Consider the following 24,060-nt stretch of genomic DNA (forward strand, 5'->3'; position numbering starts at 1 on the left):
CGCCTTGGAATGTGGGGGAGTGGTGGAGTCGGTGTGCCATTTATTTTGAACTCTGCTTTTTAGGCAGCTGAATTCACGGACGTACTTCAGCCCTCACCGGCTGAGGCGTTGCTGCAGTCATGAGGTAAAAGGAGACAGCTCACCTATGCATGTTTCTGAGTAAAAAATTTTGGAGATAAAATTATATATATATTTAGTAAAATAGAAAGGAAAGGAGAAAAAAAAAAAAAAAAAAAAGAGCCCCCACCGACAATTCAGCTTTCAGACCCAAACTCCCCGCCCCTGCCAGCTGCCTTATTCAGCCGCCCAGACGCTCCTCTGCGCATGCGCAGCTCCGGGCCGTTAACGGTCGGGCTGCGCGCGCGCCACCTGGCGGCGCCTCAGGGGGCGCGAGACGGTGGGCGGAGCTCAGGGCGGAGAGGAGAGAGCGCCCGGGCGGGGCTGTAGCGCTGGGAGGGGCGAAGGAGAGTGGGCGGGGCTGCGGGAGCGAGCTGACGCCGCCACGCGCAGATTGGCCGCCCCGCGCCTGGAGGTGCGTTTAGCGGTCGCAGCGCAGCTCCGTAGGCCTGCGGCGGCGGACGGAGGCGGGCCGCTGAGCGAAGGCGCGCCCCTATAGGCCGCTTCGCCCGCCCCGCTGAGCCGCGGGCGTGACGGGCGGTGCGATTGGCCGCTGGGCGGTGGGGGGGCGGGCCCCGGCGGCAGCGGCCTCCCGGGGCTGGGGTCCGTCTCGGCGGCAGCAGCGGAAGTCTCGCGAGGGAGCGTAGCCGGGATTTGGCGGCTGGCTGCCTCCCTCCCTCTCGCTGGCTGTGAGGAGCTGGTGTTTGTGTGGAAGGGGGAGGAGGAGGAGAAGGAAGGGACGCGAGAGGAACCCGAGCACCACCATCCGCCGAGGGGAGCGGAGAGGAGCCCCCACGCCGGCCGCCGAGAGAGCTCTGTCCCCCTGCCGCCCCCTCGCCCCGCCATGGCCTCGGGAGACACCCTGTACATCGCTACCGACGGCTCGGAGATGCCGGCCGAGATCGTGGAGCTGCACGAGATCGAGGTGGAGACCATCCCGGTGGAGACCATCGAGACCACCGTAGTGGGCGGCGAGGAGGACGAAGAGGAGGAGGACGAGGACGAGTGCTGCGAGGACTGCGGCCCGCACCACCCGCCGCACCACTACCACCACCACCAGCCCATGATCGCCCTGCAGCCCCTCGTCTCGGACGGAGACCCCAGCGGGGCGGGCGGCGGCGCGGCCGGCGGCGGCGGGGGGCAGCTCCACCTGCACCACCACCACCAGGAGGTGATCCTGGTGCAGACCCGCGAAGAGGTTGTGGGGGGCGACGACTCGGACGGGCTGCGGGCCGACGACGGCTTCGAGGACCAGATTCTCATCCCAGTGCCGGCCCCCGCCGGCGAGGACGAGTACATAGAGCAGACCCTGGTCACCGTGGCCGCCGCCGGCAGCAAGAGCGGAGGCGGCGGGTCCTCCTCGGCCGGGGGGGGGAGGCCGCGTGAAGAAGGGCGGCAGCGGCAAGAAGAGCAGCAAGAAGAGTTACCTGAGCGGGGGAGGCGGCGGCGGGGCCGAGGGCGGCGGCGGCAGGAAATGGGAGCAGAAGCAGGTGCAGATCAAGACCCTGGAGGGGGAGTTCTCGGTCACCATGTGGGCTTCGGGTAAGTGCGCGCCGGACCCCTCCCTCCCTGGGGCCCTGAGCCGCGCCGGGGGCCGCCCGGCTCGGCCCGGACGGTTTTGTTTTGAAGGGAGGCCATGTTTTGATGTGTGTGATGGGCGCCGCCATGTTCATCGCCAGGGCAAGTATGGCGGCTCCCCGAAAAGATGGCGGGGTCTGCGCTGCCGCTGCCGCTGCTCCTGCCCGGCTCCGGCGGGGGGAAGGAAAGATGGCGGCGGCCGCCAAGATGGCGGCGGCTGAGGGGGTGCGGGCGGAGGGAGCGGCGCGCCGCCGGCTCCAGGCCTAGGCCGCAATGGCGTAGTTTCTGCAGCAGGGGGAGGCGGGGTGCGCGGGCGGGCGGGCGCACGGTGCGGGGCGCACCCAGCCTCCTCGCTTCTCTCCCCCCGTCCCCGCCCCGCCGCCGCCGCCGCCGCTTCTCCCCCCGCCTCGCCGCTCCCGCTCCTCCCGGCGCTTTCTTTCCTCTCGCTCCGGGCCGCCGCCGTCACCGCCGCCTTCACGGCTCCCCCTGGCCGCTTTCCCTCCCGCCCCTGCGTTGCCTCCGTCGCGCACCCGGGGCCCCATTGGGCCGAATTTCAACGCCGAGCGTGGCCGCGGCCCCGGATGAGGCGTGTGCTGCGGCCCGTGACCGTTAGGCGAGGGGGGCGGGGGAGAAGCGCCCGCCCAGCGCCGCCCGCCTCGCCTCGCCCCGGGGCGGCCGTCCCTCTGAAATACCGTTCGGGAGCGCGCCCGGGAGCCGCGGGAGCTCCGAGCCGGGCAGGGGCGAGGGCAGGGCTGGGCGGGGATGGAGCTTTTCCGCCCGATCCCGGGGTGCCGCCGGGAGGGCAGCGCGTGGCTGGGGCCGCCCGCACCCCCGAGGTGGAGCCCGGGGTTCACCGGTGGTTCACCGGCAAATGGGGAGTCTACTCGGCAGGACGGGGCTGACCCGATGGTGGCCGCGCTAAGCTGGCGGAGCTGGGAGTGGGTTCAGGCTCACACTCGGACACTGCTCAGCTTTTCCTTGGTTCAGTCTAACGATCCACATGGGCTTTTTAGTAGGCGCGAGGGATCCGTACACTGGGAGAATAGAGGTTTCCGAGTTGCTTTTTGTGGGAGTGTCTCAAAGGCGAGAAAATCTTGTGGACATGCCTGGTATCTGCAGGGCTGGGGATGGACCTGACATGCGCCAGCCCTTCCCATTGATTCCATTTGCCTCAGTTTCCTGACCATTCCTTTAAGATACATGTGGGAATTTTTTTTGTTCTTGTTTTTGTCAGTAGAAATTTTACTTGTGCTACATTAGTGCTTTCTCTTTTGTTTTTACAAAAAAAAAAACAAAAAAATATTAAAAAAAAAAAAAAAAAAGAATTATAGGGAGAGTTCTGTGCTAACATTATTTGAGGGTGGGAAAAAAAGCAGCCAAATAGCATCGTTTGCTGCAACACTTCAATGGGTGTGTGGTCCTTGAATAATAGGACAGTCACCTCTTCTGCATAACATAATTTTTCTGCTCTTTTTAATATTCAGAGAGTCCAGCAGAGACCACTTCTGTTGTGGTCTTTTATGCTGACTGCGATGTTTGTGGGTGACCATTGGTTTTATTAGTAAGTGGGGCACTGAAAGAAAAGTATATTGAATAACCTAATTCTCTTATCTGAGAAGATGCTGAAGAATGGTGATTCTGATTTCTTTTGTTCTTGTTAAATAAATACATACATGCATACATAAGTACATACAGAAAAGTTTGAGAGTGTATTGTCCTTCTGATATATACTCAGTTGACAGCCTGATAAGCCCAATAAAAGTTACCTGCATTTTGATTAACAGAAAACATTCAGTAAAGACTTTCTTGAATAAAGTTCAGTGGAACAGACTTTACTGTATGCTTTTGTGTATCATTGTAATCTGAATGAAATTCACTTGCTGTCTGTTGTAGAATTGACCATGCAAGAAAGACAAAAGAAAATAAAAACATGCAGTCTGATTTCAGCTGTCTAAATAGCTGAATGCAAGCGGCTGTATGACTCATGAGCTGGCAGGATGCAGGACTTCACTGGGATCAATTGACAGCTTCCAGCATGCATTTGTGCTCTGAAATTCAGAGTGCCTGATAGGATGCTTCCTTAGAGCTTCTGTGTGCTGATTTATTACTTGACTGAAATGTGCATAATCAATGTGCTTGACTCTGTTCCTCCTTACGCAACTTTTATATCAGGATAGCTATATTGATTTCAGTGGTTTTGTTCTGTGTGCTCATGACCATGCAAGCCCAGCCAGAATGATATCCACTTCTAATGTAGTGGAGATTGAATTGCATTGGTATGTTTGGCCCAATTATATCTGTGGTGCAGAATACCTATTATGACTTGATTTGAAATGAGGAAAAAAACTCTCCAAAAGCAATATGACAAATTTTATATATGAAGAAAAAGCTTGGCTTTCCCTCCGTGCATGCCCACCCTACATCCTCCTGCCCTGAGTTTCAGTCTTTGATAATAACCTGCTCAGTGTGGAGCTTATTGAGCCTGGTTGGTAGACTTTTATACCTTTAATACAGCTTGTGGAGTAGTATAAAAGTGATCAGGAGTTGCTCACAGTTAAATGCTGGAATTCTGTTGCTTCGGTATGTGTTTTCTGAGGGGGAATGAATTCCTGAAAAACTCCAAAAGAGGAAAAGCTGGAAGGAAAATAAATCCCTGGAACAAACTACCTACCTGCCAAAGGATGGTTTTACTGAAGTTTCCCTGCAGAATCCAGCATGCTTTGTTTTGAGCAGGCTGGCAATACAGGCTGCTTTACCTCTGTATTCTGACATAATCAAAGACTTGTACCCTCAATTAGTTGACTGGTTGAAATATTTAACAAAAAAGTTTATCAAAAGATGAACAGTAAACAAGACTGAATCACAGTGAGTCCTATATTGCTGGTCCTGGATATTTGTATTGGGAACAAGGGCACTTTGCTCACTGCAGCATGGGAAGGCATTGTGGCTTAATTACTGGCTGTTTTTTGGTGCTACTTTGTTAGCCTGTGCAGCAGTTGTGCCAAATTTAGATCACTGTCCATAAGTGACTATAGCACTCCTGGTAATGCTTTTTGAAATGGGTAGGAATGATGTATGAAACACGTAGCAATGTGGCTGGAGTGGACTGCTCAACCCTTCTGTTGTCAATATGGTTACTTCATAATTGGTGTGCTTTGTTGGCAGTGGTTTAGACTTAACCATAGCTTCTCTTACCACCTTAGTATCTATGGTAATGTCAAACTTGTGACCCATGGTTACTTTTATCAGTGGATATGTTAACCACTTGTGAAATGGAATGTATTTGTGCCTTTGTCATGGTCAACTTCAGTCTTCCTGTTTAGTGACTCTGGGTATTGGGTACACAATAATAGGAGAAGGGGAAGGTTATTGGCAATTGCTTTGTGAGATTGCGTTTACAAGACTGATTCTGAGACATGTGAGCACTTGGGAGGGTGGTATTGATGTTCTGGCTCCACCAAATGCTGGAATTTCAAACGACTGGAGTTTGATTTGAGGGAGAAATACGCTAGTGTAACCACATCTGCTTCTTAAATAAAGATGGACTCTGTCAAGCTTTTCAATCTGAAGTATTTGTGTTGGCTTACACCTTTATTGTTAACATAGATAGCCTGCAGGCTTAGGGCTGAAGTAGCACGACCCTAACCCGCAGCATAGTGCAAAGATGTTAAACCACTGCAGTAACCTGTTTCTAGCTGGGGGAGTCTAAGATGCATGTGTTTGTGCTTTAAAAATGATTTGTCATCTTCCAGAAAGCCCAGGCAGTTGATCCATTCTGGAAGATCAGGAAGGTTGTGTTGGGCTTCTAGAAGGTTCTTTGGGACCTCTTTACTGTGGTGTTTTTTTTTTTTTTTAAAGAACAACAATACAAAACTGACCAAAGAAATATGTTAATATCTTAAAAAACAAAAGGCTTTTGATTTAACTTCAGATTACAGGGGTGATTATTTTTATCATTCGAGCTGTTGTCTTTTAGTCTGGGGGCTGCTCCGAAAATAATGCCTCCTATGTTATTATGTTGGTCTGTGATGCCAGAGGGAGATGGTGGTGGTGCAGCAGTAGAGGTTCAGCCTTCCCACCAGCATCCCATTCCATGTTGTTGCTGTGTGATGGATGGCAGCAGAGAGGCAGTCTGACAGAATGGCATCTGACGTGGAAGTGCATATGAAGCAAAAGTGTGTCACTGCAGAAATAATGGCACCCACTGACGTCCATTGACAGTTGTTGAATGTTAATGGAGATCAGTCAGTGGATGTAAGCACAGTGGAAGTTGGACTGTGTGGGCAACATTTTCCTAGCAGTGATACAGTCATAACAGCTGTGAAGCAGTGGATCACCTCTGCTGGTGCAGATTTTTATGAATGTTGCTCTTGTTCCTCACAGGCAAAAATGCATAGCTAATGCTGGGGACTACATTGAAGTACAGTGTTTTATAGCAGAGAATTTGCTCTACCAGTGTTTTTGTTCTCTTTGCAGCTATTGTAATTTCTATGGAAATAAGTAGAAAGCATTACTTTCAGAGTGACCTGTGTATATTTACCCTTTGTAGTTTACTGGCAAAGCTGTTACTTCACACTGGTACCAGAAGGATGTGCGTTTTTTTCATCATCTTAATATTTTAAAGGAACTATTGAATAACTTTCTGCCTTCAGTAAGAAATTTCTTCATATAAGAAGCTCATTATTTTTTATCACAGAGAATTTTGTTTCTCCTTGAAGCCTGAACTAAATAACTCTTCTATCATTTATACATAGGTCTCTGAAATTGCTATGCGTTATTTGTGCTACACTTCTCAAGAGGTGTAACTAGAATTGCAGATTTTGCTTTGTATGCTGTATGTTTTTTTTTTTTTTTTTTTTTTTTTTTGATGCTTTGTAAGAGAGAAAGGGGGAGAAGTCACTTAGGCATAGTTGTCAGTGGGGCTTCACTGAAGGCAGAAAATGTTGAGCACTCAACGTGTCCTGTTTGCAATAAGAATATTGGTTAACTTGTCAGCCTGAGTGAAAGTTTGCTTGGACTTTAGCCTCCAAACTTTGAGCTGCTTAGTGAAGGTTGATAGTGTATTACAATTAAACCTGTGATAAAGTTCTGTGTAGAGGACAATGGTAAAAGCTTTCCAGACCTCTTCCAGCACTTCTGGGTTTCTTTATTTAAATGAGTTGAGAGTATGAGGACCTTCATAGGATGGTCAGTAACTAGGATGATTTGAATGCTTAAGAGTACTCAAGTTAGCTGCTACTTTTAATAACTTACTTGACCTGTGGTGTGGATCAGGTCTGTCTTGAAGGTCATTAGCCTGTGCTTCAAGGGAACTGTTTTGTGTTGTTTTTTTTGACTTCTTTTTCAGTTCATTTAGTTTTTAAAACTGCGGGTAGATGAGTAGATGCTGTAGAGCATTGTTTTTTGGTGTAAGAAAACTTGAGTGGTTTTTTTGTGTAACTGTCGAGAACGTATAAAGCAGTACTTCTGCTTATTTTCATCTGAGGGAACATTTTCATAATTTTTCATGTTCTACTTCAGCAACCCATTTAGAAGTTTGGCTGTGAATTGCTTTCTGTTGGTGGGCTTGTGGAAGGGAAGGTATTGGTGGCTGGCTGGCTTTCAGTTTGGCCCTCAGAAGAAAGCAGAGTTGCATTGAGGGCCTTTACGCAAGGGAAAGACAGAAGATCTTAAGGAATGTCTATAAATTTCCCAGTTGACTCATGCATCCGATCTGAGGCAGGAAATGAAAACTTGTTTCTGTTACAGATGTCATCAAACAGTCAAACTGGAAGTTCTGGGTAGCTGTTGAAATGGCCGATGTGAAGGAGCTGATCACATTCTCACAGTGTGGAGAAGGCTTTGCAAGTAGCTTTCCAAAAACTATTCTCTTCTGAACTAGATAATGCCTTTATGTGTGTGTAGGCATTACTGTCTGTTCTCAGCCTTCTGATGGTTCAGAAGAACAAATGGTTGCTGAATGAGAGGTTTATTGTTGAATTTGTAACTCCTGGAGCTGTAAAATTTAACCTATAATAGTTGCTTGAGGTGGATTCAGTTACTTTCTTTAAAGCACTGATGAAGACTGAAAGGTAATATGGTGAACAGAAAGCTAGATTAAACTGAAGGAAAATGCCCCAATTGTCAATTTACTTTTAATACTGCAGATATTTTCTTATTAACACTCCTGTCTTTGCCATGTTGAAGCCAGTTTCCCTCTTTCACTATGGAACATATACATGAACTGCTATTTGATCTGGTAGATCAGATTAAACTCCAAACTAGCAGTAACATTTCTAGAAATAGCTCAGTGGCAAAGATTAAAAGCAGCCATTACAAATTGAATAAAAATTTCTGTGTAGTATATTTCTTTTATTTGCTTATGACTTCTGCCCTCTTTCCTCACTTAAGTTACTGAGCAATGAATAATGTCATTTCCTGCATTTGTTTTAAAAACAAAACCAAAAAAAAAAAACAAAAAAAAAAAAAAAAAAATCCCCAAAAGCCGCTTTGCCTGATTTGTTCCTTGTCTTACATTTTCCTGTCTTTCTTTTTTTTTCTTTTTTTTCTTTTTTAGCCTGGAGAAATAGTGTTTCTGTCCTACCACCTTGTGTTTCTGTAAAATCACAATTTGTTATTTTTACAAATAATTTACCTTTGCAAGTCATACATAAACTGCGCATAAAGTGGTTTGCAGAATCTTCCCATATTCAGAGTAGGAGAAGTAATGCAGTGGCAAGTTTGTTAAGGCATTACTGAGTACTTACAGCTGTGTACATCTATTGTCATGGGTGCGTTTTGGTCTCAAGTGAGAGTGGAAAGTGGGCTGGTGCTGTGTCTTCTGCCCTGCTGGTGTGAGCTTTGCAAGGAGGAGATATGTGGATGTTTCCATTTGCAGACTTCTGTGCATCTTTCAGGTCTCTGTTTTTAAAAAAAAGCAGAGAGAGAAAACTGTGTTGAGGCATTCTGCAGTCTGAATGCAGGTTGACAGTAACAGCAGGTCTTCAACCTAATTTCCTTGTGGCCCGTAAGCAGAAATCCAGTGGAGGAGCTCTAGAGCAGACTAAATAGCTGTCTCTAACTGACTTGTAGATCAAAGGTCTGGATGATCCCTATCTGCTGTTGACACATTAGAGGGGGAAAGGGCTTAGGCTGTCTTTGCCGCTGAAGGAGGAAGCCCCCTGGGGCGAGAGTCACACTGTTGAGCTTTTTGCTTCTTTCAGGCCTCTCTGCAAGTGTTGAAGAGCTACAATTTTATGGGCGGGGAGTGAAGCCCGTTACTAGTTAAAGTTTCTTGTCCCTCCATGACACTTCAGTTGAGGGGCAGGGGTCCCTGAAGGCAAGTATTTGCCATTCCTCCGCTAGGTTTATTTGGTTGCTGGCTGCTGTTGTGATCTAAAGTGAGCACTGTGGAGCTTAATTTTGAAGAGATTAAGGCAATTTAAATATTTATACGTTGTTTCAGGAAAAGTGTGTTATCTTTAAAATGCAGCCTACATACTTGTTGGATGATCCTACTTGTCTGTGTTTAAGTAGATAGGCAACTTACACTGTTATTCCCACCCACTGTGTTCTTTGTATTGTTAAGTGTATGGATATCTTTATTTTTTTTTTACAGTAAGTGTAGCAATCTATGGGAGCGCTGTGCTCTTATAAGTGTGCAGTAATTTTGAGTTTGGACTGAAATGTAGCCTAATAGTTAGTATGCTGTATTCATCTTCAGTGTGTATTGAGTTCAGTATTTTGTGTGTTTCAGATGATAAAAAAGATATTGACCATGAAACAGTGGTGGAAGAGCAGATCATTGGAGAGAATTCTCCTCCAGATTACTCAGAGTACATGACAGGAAAGAAGCTTCCTCCTGGTGGAATACCTGGCATTGACCTCTCGGACCCTAAGCAGCTGGCCGAATTTGCTAGGTAAGTAGGAAGAAGGATTTTCAAACTAAAACTGTTTTCTTTCCAGTGGCTTAATCAGGAATCTGTTAGGAAATATAACCGATAAATTTAATATGACTTACTCTGTGTAATAATCTTCTAAACCAGGGAACTAAATTCAGAACATAGCAGTGAATTATGTATTAAAATAAGTGGGTTCTACATTCATCAGATGATTCCTGGTTTTTAGTTCTCACTAGGTCAGGCAAGGCCAAAATACCTTGATAGACTGCATCTTTGATATGACAGAATTCATCTTTTGTGTGACTAGTCTTAGCTTCTTTGGTGACAAAGGACCAAATTAAATGTGATGCAGTGTTTGGATTGTTCAGAATAAGAAAGCTAAGCTAAAATATTTAGTTTATAAAACCATGTGTGTAATCCGTTGACCTGAGTTACTAGATAACTTATTTTCCAGTAGATTTCGTGAAGCCACCAAGCCAGTGTTACAACACGGAGCACTGACCAAGCTCGCGGCTCTTCTGCAGCCATTCTTAATGAGGTTCGGAGTGCGTGGGCAGCCTGTAGCCACCAGAGGGCAATCGCGAGGTCACTGGGGAAAAATCCAGTTGCAACATTAGGGTTGCCTTCTTTGTGTGCATATACTTGTAATTACCAAAGGCTTATTGCTTTGTGCAGTGCATGCACAACATTAATGCTTTGTCTCTGAAAATTTAAGCTTAGCGGCTCGCTTCCTGTAGCTGCTGTGATCATTTTTTTTCCCAACGTTAAAAGAATAAAATTATGCTTATTTTCCTTTTGTTATTAGCTGGATGTCTGCAGAGCTCTGTTGCAAAGCCTTATCACTTAAAGCAGGTGGATGCTCAGATGTTACACTTGCTTTCTAAGTCAGCTGGCACATGAAAAGATGTGGTTCTTTTTTGAAATGCCACTGAGTTTTTCAGCTATTTGCTAGGTTACAAGGGCTGTTGACACAATTTTTTATTGGGCAGATAGTGTGGATCTTGATGCTCAACAGGGTTTGTCTGCTGTTCTTTCCTGGTTTGATCTTGCTGCTTTTCACAAGCTGCTTCTATTGGTTCTCACTGTGTATGTACTGGAGAACCTCTGGCACAGGCTCTTCCCTCAGTTCTTGTCATTAAGCCATTGAACTGTGAATATTGAAAGCTCCTAGAATGAAGCAGAGTGCAAACAGTGCAAAACTATTTTATCTGAAAATGTGTATTACAAGATCTGCTCCAAAAGTAATGCCTCCTATGTTGTTACGTTGGCTCACAAAGCCAGAGTCAAATGTTGGTGGTATGGCAGTAGAAGTAAAACTTTACCACCAGTATTCCATTAGGTTGTATTTCTTTGCAATAGCCTGACAAAATGGCACCTCATGTGGAAATGTGTATGAAGCAAATCTTTGTCATTGCATTTCTCCATGTGGGAAAAAATGGCACCTACTGACATCATCAACACTCACTGAATCTTTATGGAGACCAAACAGTGGGTGTGAGCACAGTGAGGCAGTCTGTGGTGCATTTCAGCAGTGGCAACAACATCAGTGTGTTACCTACATTGATGCAGATTTTTACAAGTGCAGCAAGCACATGACTCTTGGTCATGGTTGGCAAAAATGCACAGCTAGTGCTAGTAGCTATGCTGAGAAATAGTGTTTCCTAGCTGAAAATTTGTTCGATCAAATTGTGTTCTTGTGCTTTCTGTACATGTTGTAGTTCCCATGGAAATAAGTAGGAGGCATTACTTCTGGAGCAAACTGTTTAAAAAAAAAAGTCATTAAGAACTGAAAAAGAAATTTTATCTGAAATGGTGGGTGATTCCACCTATTGTTGCTGCTGTTACTTGGTTTGTTGATCATGCTCAGAATGAATGCATTTTCCTCTGAGACTTGCAGAGAGGATGAATATAATTTTCTGTGAAAGCATTTACGTGCTAGTCTTAGTGTGCGTACTATTCTAAGTCTAAACATAGACATTTTTGCCAATCTGGTGCGTGGAATGATGCTCTCAGGTATGTCAGAATGTTCTGAAATCTTTGGTTCTGCCAGGCACTGAAGTACTTACATACAGCTGTCTTCTGTTATGAAGCTTAACCAACTTGACCTAGTGACTTCATGCAAATGCTGGGTGTTACTCTCCAGATTGGTTTGAGTATTTGATATGGTTTCCAAGTCTTGAAATTACAAGATTGCTTCTGTCAGATATTTCTGAATGCTTCTTAGTATTGTAAAAAGTACTGCATTTTTAGGTTTGAATTCTTTCTCTGGCACCTGGCAGGAAGTGTAAAATTCCCACTTTTTCTTGGTGAAATGTTCTAGGGAATTCTAGAGCTAGAATTTACAGCAGATAATGGAAAAATTGAGTTTTATATGTGTGGTCTCATACTTTTTCTGCTCATATATCTTTGTACAGGAGACGAAATTTGATCCACTTTAGTCACAGGGCAAATACACATTGGCATTGGGAACACATTACCTCTGACAGTATCCCCAAGTTACTCAAATCCTGTACAAATTAGTGGTAGCTTCATTCTAGATGTGTAAAAACCTCAGGCATGCAATGTTTTTGGAAAACCTTTGACTTCTTGATCAGAATCAATGATTTACTCTTCCAGAATCTGACATGCGAACTTCTGACATACAGAACCAACTTCTTACTCTTGCCTTAAGAAAGTGACATGAAAAAGAAAACGGTTGTACATTGGATCTGAAATATTGTGTATAGCTGAGACTGACCATATGGGTGTGTTAGAACACTGTTATGGTGTTGATCCTTTCACAGGGAATGAAGCATGTTGAAAGGACTCAATTCAGCAAATAGCAGGTGTTCAAGCTCTAATACGTGCAAATCATTTTTCTACTAGTAATTGTCACATTTACCTGAATACCACATACAGCTATCACTAGAAACCTTGCACGACAAAAGCAGAGGAAAAAGCTTAGTACTTGTATGAGAATTGACTTTGGAGGTGCTAGGAGTAAGTGTGCTTTTACTCCTGAAAGGTTTTGCTTATTTAATCTGAAGTTCAGAACTCAGAAGGTTTCATGTGCTCTGCTGAAAGTATTGAATTAAATTTAAGTTCAACGTTTTAAAGGAAAAAAAAACTGTATTTAGTGGACATATAAAGAAGCATAAACTGGCTAGGAGAATTTAATACTAAGTTAATTTTGTGTAGTCAAAAATAAGTTACTTTAGGATGGGTTTTCTTAAAGATTTTTGGGAAAGCAGTGCATGTGTAGAAGAAGTAAGATACTAAAAATGAGGCTCGATTCAGTGTATAACCATGCAGCTTAATTTTTGTTGAGTTGACTGAGATGGTTGCATTAATTTATGTGAACAAATGTCTGAGGTTAACTTTGAATAGGCAAAGCTTGGACAAGCTAAAGGCTTGCTTTGCAGCCTCCTAATTCAAAACTGTGACTGTGTTAGAATTTAATTGTAGTATGAACAGATTTCAGGCAGGGGTCTGGACTTGTGAGTCCTTAGTGAGGAGTGAACTGTGGGTGTTTGGATGCTTGAAATCTTCTGTAGCACTGCAGCCTTTTTATAAATAAGTAAATGAATGCCAAACTGCAGCAACTGAGCATGTGGAAGAGGCACTGCTGCTGCACAGCGGCTAGGTGGCATAGCACAGCAAGCATTTCAGCCGCTGAGCTACTGTTTTATTTTACTTTTTTTTTTTACTTTTTTTTTTTCCCCTGATGCATTTGTCATTGAGCTGTGTAGCAGGAATCTGGGCCTTACGACTAGAACTGCTACTTCCTGAAAGGGTTTTTATACATTCTGAAACTGTTGAAGATGCTGCACATAAACAAGCTGTGTCAGAGCACTGAGATGTGTTCAGTTTTCTTAGAAAATCTATACGTTTTACCTGGTTGGGCAACTTAAGGACTTTTACAAATAACATTTCTATTATGTGTCTCATGCACACTTCAAAAGAGCAATAAGAAAGAAAGTGAAAAAGAATTTGTGCATTTCTCTTTGGCAGTCAGATCACAATGTGTGATATTAGTTGTGAATGTTCTGCTAAGAAAGAGATGAAACCTAGTAATTACTCCTCTCTTTTTTGATATGTTTCATCTGGGACACTGAAATTCCCCTAAGGTGAAATAAAATGTTTCATCCAAGTCAGAATAGATTACAAGTAATTCTGTGTGAAGAAATCATAAAAGCTTGGAGAAGCAGCAACCGTATTTTCAGTTGCTGAATGTGGAAGATGTCTTGAAATTCCCCCAAAGCCACTTAAAACCAACATCCCTGATTTTAATTTAATTATTTTCCCCCCTGGCAGATATGTGGCTGAACTGGCTAAAGACAGCAGAGAACAAACATAAATAAAATGCAAAGAAATAAGAGGGGAGGATGGTGTAGCTGGGGAGTTGGCACAGTAAGGAGACTCGGTGCTAAAATCTAGCCTTTCTGTGGCTTTATCTTCTGCTCCTCTTAGTACCTTTTCTGAAAGACAGCCATTATACAAACTGCCTTTTCTTGTTCGGATCACTTTCCAAAATGGACAGAAAACAAAGGAGAGGAAGCTGCCTTAGAGTTTGAAATCAGACACCCTTCTTAAGAGTGGTAAAGCATTTTGGCCACCCAGATTTATGTGACTTCTTCTGTCGACTCTTCTTAAAGTATACACTTTTGTACTGGTTTTGTTCTTGCTGAGAAACTTAAAAGGGCAGTAAACTGACAATTACTTTACCCACACTGTTTTACTGGGGGAGGAGAATCTCTTTCTCTGTACGACACTGCGAGGGTCACTCTCTCACTGACATGTTCCAGCTATGCAGATCAAAACTAGTAATTATTTCTGCCAGAACCTTAGGGTGAGCAAGAACAGTTTCATTTTACAATGGTTTTTCTGCTTATTTGTGGACAAAGCATACTAAAACACTGACTGTGGGCTCTTTGATTGTAGATAAATTCCTAGGACACCTTGTGCCACTCCTCTTGTGGCTATTTATCCAAAAGCCAGTCTGGCCAGTTTCAAGAATCCTTCAGTGCTAACAAATAGGCAGGGACTCTGTTATTTCTGCCTCTGTAGGACAGTACAAGGGCTATGGCAGAATGAGGGCAGACAAAAGCATAGAGACACCACTGGTAGAGAACAATTTCCTCGTTCTCTGTTCATGGAGACTCAGTCATCTATAAAGGTGAATTATTACCGCTGGTCATCAAAGACCTCAAGGAAGAGAAGCTGCCTGAGAGAGCAATGCTGTTGAGGTTTATGCACAGAAGGAGGAAAAAGGATGTGAGAACGTAGGTTTAACAAGCATGAAAGGGAGGTGCTGGAACAGGAATCCTATGCTGTTAGTTCGTTTTGGCTTGTGCTTTAACATAACAGTTTGTAACAATTGTATCCATCTCCAACATGCTTGTGAAGATTGATAGTTTTTTCAGGTTCTCTAGGTGGGTGAAAGGAAGTAGTTAGCTGTTACATTGTGTCACACGTATTGTAGCGACAGAGTAACGTTCTTAGTTTTGAGAGGTTGAATGGTTTAATACCTGTGATTTCGTACAATTTCCTGAGTGTGTAAGAGGGTGCTTTCACGGACCTCATTCTCTGAAGTTGTAAGGTTGCTTACCTTTGTAACCTGTTCCCTTCTTCTGTCCTGCCCCCGTCCTCCCTTCCCCATTATGATGCTTTAAATACAATTTAAGAGGTTTAGTCTTTAATTGTACTGTCCCACAGCATGATCCAAAAGGTTCACTTCCAGTTTTTCTTAAGAATTCTTGAGAAGTTCCTACGAGGCATGGCCAACAGAAACTTGCAGCAGAAGTGAGAATTCTTCTGGACCTGCCATGTAAATTGACTTTCTGCAAAGGCAGCTGTTTTGCTAGTTCCACCCAGGTATTAATGTGTGTATCTACAGTTGTTTTAAGTAGTGGTGTGTATTAGAGTTCTGTTTTTGATCAGTGTTTCAGACTAAGAAAACTTGGATGGATCTGGTAGAGATGCTCTACTGGGTGGGATCTGAATGTCTGACCACCAGCAAGAGCTGCCTGCAGCAGTGTAATTAAGATAAACAACCCAGGTTCTAGTATGGTCTCCTTTTGCAGAAAGTTTGCTTAAAGTAAGACCAAAATGTTTTTTGTAAGCCATTTGAAAATATCTTTCAGTTCTTGTTTAGGTTATTGTCCACACAGATTCCACTAACGATGGTCAGTGGAATCTTACACCATGTATGAGTAGTGCAAGAATTGCCTATTAATGGAGTGTTTTTACTGTTTCTGATATCACAGCCATAGGTTTTGGGCTCAGTGCCTCTACTGTCATTCCATGTTTGGATTTTAAGTGTTCAGAACTTTATTTACATTAAACTAAACTCAGCACAACCTTCTGTATGCCAATTGGATCATATAAATTAAATATCATCATAAGATCATGTAAGCTAGTCTGTAATCTCAGGAAAAGTTACAGGAAGGTTGAGATAATAAATAGGATGGCCTGCAGGAACAAAAATAACTTGCTGTTCAAGATTGATGGTGCTGGCAGTGGCACAAGAAAACTTTGTCAATACAAATACCTCACACCCAATTTCTAGGGGATTGTTGAATCCCCATGATGTTCCTATGTTTTTGTCACATATTTTTAATCCTTTCAGCTGACTACAGTGTTCTTTGGTTAGCATTGTATATATTCAGCGTAGTCTGCAGATGCTGAGCCAGCAGGAGTGTCTTCTCTCAGAGAAAGAAACAGATGGTAGCCACTAAATCTTAGGGTGGTGGGGTTTTAAAATTTATTTATTTATTTATTTATTTGTAATGTGTCAAAGAAATCACTAATCATTAAGTGCTTTAACCCGTAAATGATTGCTTGAACTGTGCTGTATCTGCAGCATGGGAAGGAGTTGCAGTATACCTGAAAGGTGGGCCTGTTTGAACCTAATGAGGTTCAACAGAGCAAAACACAAGGTTTTGCACTGGGGTCAGTAATTTCAGATACGTATACAGGAAGAACAAGAACTCCTTGTGAGTGACCCTACAGAGAAGGACCTGGAAGTTCTGGTGGATAAAAAACTGAACATGAGTCAGCAGTGTACTCTTGTAGCTTGCAAGGCCAAGGGCATCCGGGGGGCAGCAGGGGCAGGGAGGAGATTGTTCTTCTCTACTCTGCCTTTGTGAGGCCCAGCTGGAGTACTGCGTCCAGGTCTGGAGCCCCCGACACAGGGAAGATGTGAAACTGTAGGAGGGGGTCCCTGCTTGTGATAGGGGCGTTGGGACTTAACGATCCTCGGAGTTTCTTCCCACCTAAGCCATTCTATGATTCTATTTCTGAGGGGCAAGTGGTTGCCCACAGAATCATAGGAGACTGTTGGTAGTTCTAAGGGAGATATTCCTGAATCCAGTCTTCAAGAATTTTGAGCAACACTTCTCACTTGTTAGGCCTTCGTTCAGCCTCGGGATGGCCTCTATTCTTGTCTTCTCCTGTATGTCCACATGAATGAGGCAGATGAAACTGCAGATTTTAGTGCTTCTTCAAGGAATGTGAGTGTCAGCCCTGGAGTGTACCTTCGAGGAAACAAATGGTTACATAGTTGAAATGGAGAACTTTTAACTTGTATTCCCTGCAGCTCTTCAGAATTGTTTTGAACATTTAGAAGTTGCATTTTATCCAGTTTCAGATCAACTGTTAATAATGTATGTTAAAAACTCACATACTATTTTGAAGTCTCTCCTCAGAAGTCCATTATTCCACATCTGTTTTCAGGGTCTACTTCTAGGGCTTGGAACTATCTTAGATACCAGCAGACTCTGCTTATCTCTTTTTGGACTCTCAAACAGGTAGCTGTTAGAGCAAGACCATTCTAACATTGTTGTCTACAGGGAGTGTTATGACTGCATTTGAAACACTTAATTTCTATGCAAGTGTTCATTTACTGGTTCCCAGTATGGTCACTGGAGGCTACTGGCATCTGTTATGCAACGGTAAATATCCCTATCAGTGGCCAAAATAAAATAGATGATTACTTGTCAGTTTTCAAGAGTGGAGTCCACGTGTATAGTAACTGCAAGAAATATCAGTTACAGTTTCAGTGGTCGTAACAGATGTCTATATTGTCTGTGTAAGTTCCACAACTTGCCTGCCTTCTCTGCTTTTGTATTGTGTGGTGAAACTACTAGTGTGACAGGCAGGCCGAGGGAGGTGATTCTCCTGTACTCCAGTCTCTTGAGACCCCAGTTAGAGTACTGTGGGGCTGTCTGCACATGAGGGACATGGATCCATTGGAACAAGTCCAGAGAAGGCCATGAGGATGATCAGACTGCTGAAGCACCTCTTCTGTGAAGGCGAAGAGAGGCGTCCATTCTGGAGAAGAGACCTTAGACCAGCCTTCTGGTACTAAAAGGGGTCTGAAAGAAAGTTGGAGAGGCACTTTCTGCAAGGACATGTAGTGGTAGAACAAGGGGTAATGGTGTTAAAGAGAATAAGTTCTAGATTAGGTATAAAGGAGAAATTATTTCTTACAAGGTGGTGAAGCACTGGAACAGGTCCCCCAGGAAAGCTGTGGATGCTCCATCCTTGGAGAAGTTCAGAGCCAGATTGGATGAGGCTTTGGGCAACCTAGGCCTAAAGGGAGATGACTGTGCCCGTGGCAAGAGGTTGGCAGTCTGACCTTTAAGGTTCCTTCCAGTCCAAGCCATTCTTTGATTCTATAAACTGTTGAAGCTACTCTGTCTTTAATGTCCTCGTGCAAGGTGGAGAAGTGAAGGTAAATAAGCCACTTGGGCACAAGAAAAATGGAATTTTCAAACAAAGTGTCCTAGTTACAATTCATGTAAATCTTTTCACATGTTTGGAGGACAGGGAATGTAGTACTAAGTATTTTATTCTCTGTTTAAGAGGTCCAGTTCCAAATACCAAAATATGCTGTTAGAGTTACTGTAAGGCTTTTAAAGACATTAAACTGAGTATTAATGGTTCACGTGATACTATCAAATGTGTGCATTATGAAGGCAGTTATTGGAAAAGAGTTGCCTACCAGTGTCTTTCTACTAATGTTTTTTTCCTTTCTTTTTAAGAATGAAGCCAAGAAAAATTAAGGAAGATGATGCTCCACGTACGATAGCTTGTCCTCACAAAGTAAGTGAAGTGCTCAGCTTCTGAGTAGGTAGCAGTTTGTAAACCAGAATTTTGTATTGATATTCTCTTGACAATAAGTAAAATGTCTTGCTGTAAATAGAGATTATACACTGCTAACTGTATTTAACTTGTCACTCTTTAGAAGCTTCCTTAAAAACCTTCAACTGAATAATGTATTATTCCCAATTCTTGTCTTAAGGTTAGTGCATCTCTAATCTTCTGGTAACCATGATGCACAGTCCCTAACATGCTGGTTTTACTGTTGTGATTTCCCGCCACCCAAGAATACATACTTGAAAGAATGTTCTGAAAGCTGTTCAAAGTACGTTCCTAAGATCTATATATCATCTGCTTGGAAGCTATGACAGATTTGGGAGTCTAGATCAGGAATCAGCAATCTGTGCTGCAGATGCCAAAGTCAGCATGATTGGAAGACTGGAATTGCATTCCACAGAGCTGGGGGATGCATCGTCTTGAGAGAGGGGTTTGGAGATAACAGTTCTGATCTACTGATAGTGGGGAAGGCGCAGTCTTGAATAAATTTTGCTAGTCACTTAAACTGGTAGTATCTAGCATTACTGCATTACACAGCTTCTGTAGAGCTTCTGTTAGCCAACTTAGCTTGTAATGAAAAAAAGACAAATACAATCTTGCTGACTTCTGATCTAGATAGTGCGAGTCTGAGCAAACAGTCAGGGGAGATAGTGCGTATTCAAGAGCATGAATAGAGGGCTTCGTCCTGACAGTTGTAGTGAAAGAAATTGTCGTTTAGTTCTGGATTCCTCTTTATGCTTCTATTGATTTCCAGTTCTTTACATTCTTCATGTGTCATGTTTTTACTGAAGTTCAGTGTGTGGAGATGCAAGAACGTTTATTCTGTACAGTAGTGAGGAATGATGCCTTCATTTTCTATTTACTTTTTCATAGCTTCAACTTCATCTAAACAAGGAAAAAAGAATATCCTTCCATCTCCTCTATTTTCTAGTGTTGTATGTTTGATTTCAGATTAAAATAAAGAACAATATTACAGAAGATGTAATTGCTCCTGTCACGGGCATGCAGAAATTTCAAAGTAAATGCAGACAAGTTCATGGTGTCTCTATTTTGGTGAAGTACTCCTTAAATTAGTTGAATTCTAGTACCTGAAGAGAGAACTTCTCTTCAAAGTGTTAATTTCCCATTTTTATTAAGAAATGAAGCATGTTTAAATGTGGTTATTAGTTTTGAAGAAATAGTTTCCACAGAGAAAGCATGTAGAATAGAATACTAGCAGTTGATTGTTTCTTTAGGTTCTATTGTTGAACTGTGCAACTTGTAACCTAGCCATGTTGGTAGTTTTATGTAAAAAGGGTGTTGTTTGGAATACCCATGGAGTGTAAAATGGTTGAAGGAAGTTAGTGAGGCATTAGGTAATGCAAGAAATACATTTGTAAAACATATTACAGATCTCTATTGGAAGAAAGTTTGAATAAAGAGAGTGCCAGGCCACGGCTAGCTTAAGCATTGTCCAGAATCAAAAGAAGTAGTCCTGTATTAATGCAACATGTACCCTAGATGAAGAGCCTCTGATACTGTACCTGAGTTGAAGTGAATATCTTCTTTTAGGTTGAGTTGACAGTAACTCTCAAATTCTTCAACCTCATTTAGTTTCCCAGTGGGTTTAAACTGTTTAAGCAATTGTTGTCTTTGTATCCCAAAGTGATAGTGTTTGGTCTTCTTTAAGCGTGCACTAGGTGGTATTTGTAAGCTATTCTGTGCTGGAAACATTCGTATCTCTTCCTGGGAGTGAGAAAGGCAGAGAAGGAAAAGGATGGAAAGCTGGGAGAGGTAGCAGTGCAAGTGCAGACTGGTGCGGGAGAATTGCCTGTGATATATTATTACAAAATATATCACTCTAGTAGCCAGTATACAGCATGTTAAAGGATATATCATAGATAGCCATGAACTATCATTCTATCTGATTTTTTTTTTTTTTTTAATTTTCCCTGAAAGTGAATGTGCTTTTATTTAGTTCATTCATTAGCTTCTTCCAGAGCTGCATCTTTTCCATGAAACTGTCCTATTGTTTATTTGAGTGCACATGGTTCATAACTCTAAGTGAGAATAGATTTTTGTTTGTTTAGCTTTACAAATGATAGCTTTCATTGTGTAGTTGTTTGTGTTTTTTTTTTAATAATCGATAGGGGTCTCCTCATGGCCATCTTAAAAGAAAGATTCAGAATATGAAAGCATGTTAAATGCTTTTATTGAAGCAGATAAAAACCACTGTAAGTACTAGCTTACATGCTTACTGAATTTCACTGTTGTTTTTAAGGGCTGCACAAAGATGTTCAGGGACAACTCTGCTATGAGGAAGCATCTGCACACTCATGGCCCTCGAGTACATGTATGTGCAGAATGTGGCAAGGCCTTTGTGGAGAGCTCGAAACTAAAGCGACATCAACTAGTTCATACTGGAGAGAAACCCTTTCAGGTACTGTAAACTTCCAGACTACAACTTATTTGTGAGAATATGAGTAAAGTGTAACTAATATGACTTCTGTATCACTTTGGGCATAGTGTGTTTTTTGTTCGTTTATTCAAAGACCACATGAAGCACTGAATGAACATGAGCACATGAAGCACTGATGATGTTTAAAACTGAGAGTCTCCTTAAGCTGTCCTTTGTCTACTTCTGTGGCCTTTTAATAGGAATTAATGACTTGTTTGTACGCAGAAGATATTGTCTACAAAAAATGTAAAGTTATATATATGCCCACTTTAAAAATGAAGTTTTCGGTTACTACTGAATGAAGAAAATGTATTCTTCCTCCATCGGAGGAGTGCTGTGATAGTCCTGTAGACAACTGACTCTCAAGGTTCTTTGCTCAGTTGTTTTCTGATACTAATTTATAGTAGTAGATATCAATCAGTTTTCAAATTACAGTTAACTGAATGTCCATCCATTCATATCAAATCATGCCACCAGAGGTCCCCAGCCTACTTCATATGATCTTACTCACAGAAATAGTCTTCTCAGGCATTCGTAGTCTTCAGCATGCTGTTCTCTGTTTCTCTGTTTCTGGTTACTTATTTACACTGGAGAAATAAATGATTTCAGAAATTTGATTTGCAGCATTCAGTTGTATGCACGGTTTACTGGTGATGCCTACAGATGTGCTTATAATCACAGAATCACATAATGCTCAACATCTCTTTTTACGCTTGTGCAGTGTCAGAATGTTGTTCTACTTTGTGCTACTTTTCTTAGCTAATAGAATGTGTGTTTTCCTTTCAACAGTGTACATTTGAAGGATGTGGAAAGCGTTTTTCACTGGACTTCAATTTACGCACACATGTGCGAATTCATACTGGCGACAGGCCCTATGTTTGCCCATTTGATGGCTGCAATAAGAAGTTTGCGCAATCAACTAACCTGAAATCTCACATTTTAACACATGCTAAGGCCAAAAACAACCAGTGAAGGTTGGAGGAAAAGTTCTTGAACTCAAACCATCTTACAGGAGAATGAATTGAAAATAAATACGCTTCCCCTTTGTATATTGTTTCTAGGAAAGAATTTTAAAAAAAAAAGAACCCTACAAACCTAAAGGACATGTTTTGATAAGTAGTAAATAAAAAGCAAAAAACTTTCAGGTGACATTGCTGAGATGCTCTACCTTGCTCTGTAATCCCGTTTCAAGAACACGGTGTTTTGTAAAGTGTGGCCCTGACCAGAAGGGTCGGTTCGTGAACTTGCATCAAAACAGACGATTCTTTATACAACAGTGCTAAAATGGGACTACTTTTCACATTCTTATAAATATGAAGCTCACCTGTTGCTTACGATTTTTTTAATTTTGTATTCCAAGTGTGCATATTGTACACTTTTTGGGGATATGCGTAGTAATGCTATGTGTGATTTTCTGGAGGTTGATAACTTGCTTGCGGTAGATTTTCTTTAAAAGAATGGGCAGTTACATGCATACTTCAAAAGTATTTTCCTGTAAAGAAAAAAGTTATATAGGTTTTGTTTGCTATCTTAATTTTGGTTGTATTCTTTGATGTTAACACATTTTGTATAATTGTATCGTATAGCTGTAATGAAATCATGTAGTATCAAATATTAGATGTGATTTAATAGTGTTAATCAATTTAAACCCATTTTAGTCACTTTTTTTGGAGAAATACTGCCAGATGCTGGTGTTCAGTGTAATTTCTTTGCCTGTTCAGTTACGGAAAGTGGTGCTCAGTTGTAGAATGTATTGTACAGGCACTGACCTTTTATTAACACCTGATAATATGTACATCCCATGTAATAGAAAGGGCAACAATAAAACAGTCGTCCTAAAGAAAGAATATGGCAGAAAATGATCTGTAAGCACAGTCTATTTTCTTTTGTCCAGAGCAATCCTAGTTCCTCTTGATCTTCCCAATATTGGAAGCTAAATAAACTCAAGTTTCCTTACTTTGCATTCAATTACAATGATTTGTGATGAAATTACATAATGCCACATCAGGTGGTATACAGAAATATAATTGATGATTGTAATTCTATCTTTTGTGTGATCTAGACTTCCATTAACTGGTGGAACGGTGGATTTGGAGACATCACTGTAGTGAGATTTCAGTGTACCTGGAAAGCAAGCGAGTAGGTGAAACAATACAATAAATAACTAAATGGGCACTGTGCTTAGTTTAGGCAAGGAATCCTGGAGGTTTAAATGCGACATGAGAGAACTATAGGGCTTGGCCACAGCAGAAAAAAGAAAGCTGTCGTTGTCTTTTGGCTGTCTTGTTTGAGTATTTCTTGGAACCTGCTTGGATGCCTTTTACTTTAGGACAGGAACTCTTGGTTCTCAAAGAACTTCATGGATTTTGGAAGGTTGGGCTACAAGTGGTTACTACTCGTTTGTTCAAGTGTTCAAAATTAGAAATTTGCAGATAATACAGTAACAATGTGACAGATTAATAAACATAGGAGTGTACACAAATTGAGAAGTATTATTTTTTGAGGGATGTGACGTGTTTTATACTAAAAACTGTTAATCTTTTTCTGAATTTGTTTCTTACAAGGTTTGTCAAACTTCATGGCTAACACAGTAAGTCTTAATTTTGAGACCAAGACTGGGGAAAAAAGCCTTGATAATACAAAAGTACACTGAAAAGCAAGAGAATTGCCATCTGTACCTAAGTTAATCTGAACGCTGTGGTTCTAGTCTGAGGTTATCAGGGGTAGGAAGAGAGGTGGGCTATTTAATTATAAGGAATGCACTAGGACTTTGGCAGTATATATATATTTTTAAAAGCAGTTATTGAGCAGGATAATATTCTTAAATTTGTATAGTTACAGTTAAATTCTGTATTCATTTAAATTAGTGTCTGTCCTTTTTGAAAGGAAATAAAATGAGTTCAGTCCAGT

At 42.3% G+C, this 24,060-nt stretch overlaps 1 protein-coding gene across 1 annotated transcript; it reads left to right on the plus strand.

Annotated features, from left to right (window-relative positions):
* Positions 1 to 707: 707 nt before the first annotated feature.
* On the plus strand, positions 708 to 23,632 carry YY1 (YY1 transcription factor). Its single transcript, XM_042813778.1, is given in 6 exon segments — positions 708 to 1,483; positions 1,485 to 1,659; positions 9,431 to 9,593; positions 18,599 to 18,659; positions 20,974 to 21,132; positions 21,940 to 23,632. Coding segments are annotated over 6 exon segments (1,263 nt in total). The 5' UTR covers positions 708 to 961; the 3' UTR covers positions 22,123 to 23,632.
* The last annotated feature ends 428 nt before the right edge of the window (positions 23,633 to 24,060 follow it).

Source organism: Centrocercus urophasianus, unplaced genomic scaffold, assembly GCF_019232065.1.
Source record: "Centrocercus urophasianus isolate 14NV4802_14NV808 unplaced genomic scaffold, USGS_Curo_1.0 seq_14, whole genome shotgun sequence".
Lineage (NCBI taxonomy): Eukaryota > Metazoa > Chordata > Aves > Galliformes > Phasianidae > Centrocercus > Centrocercus urophasianus.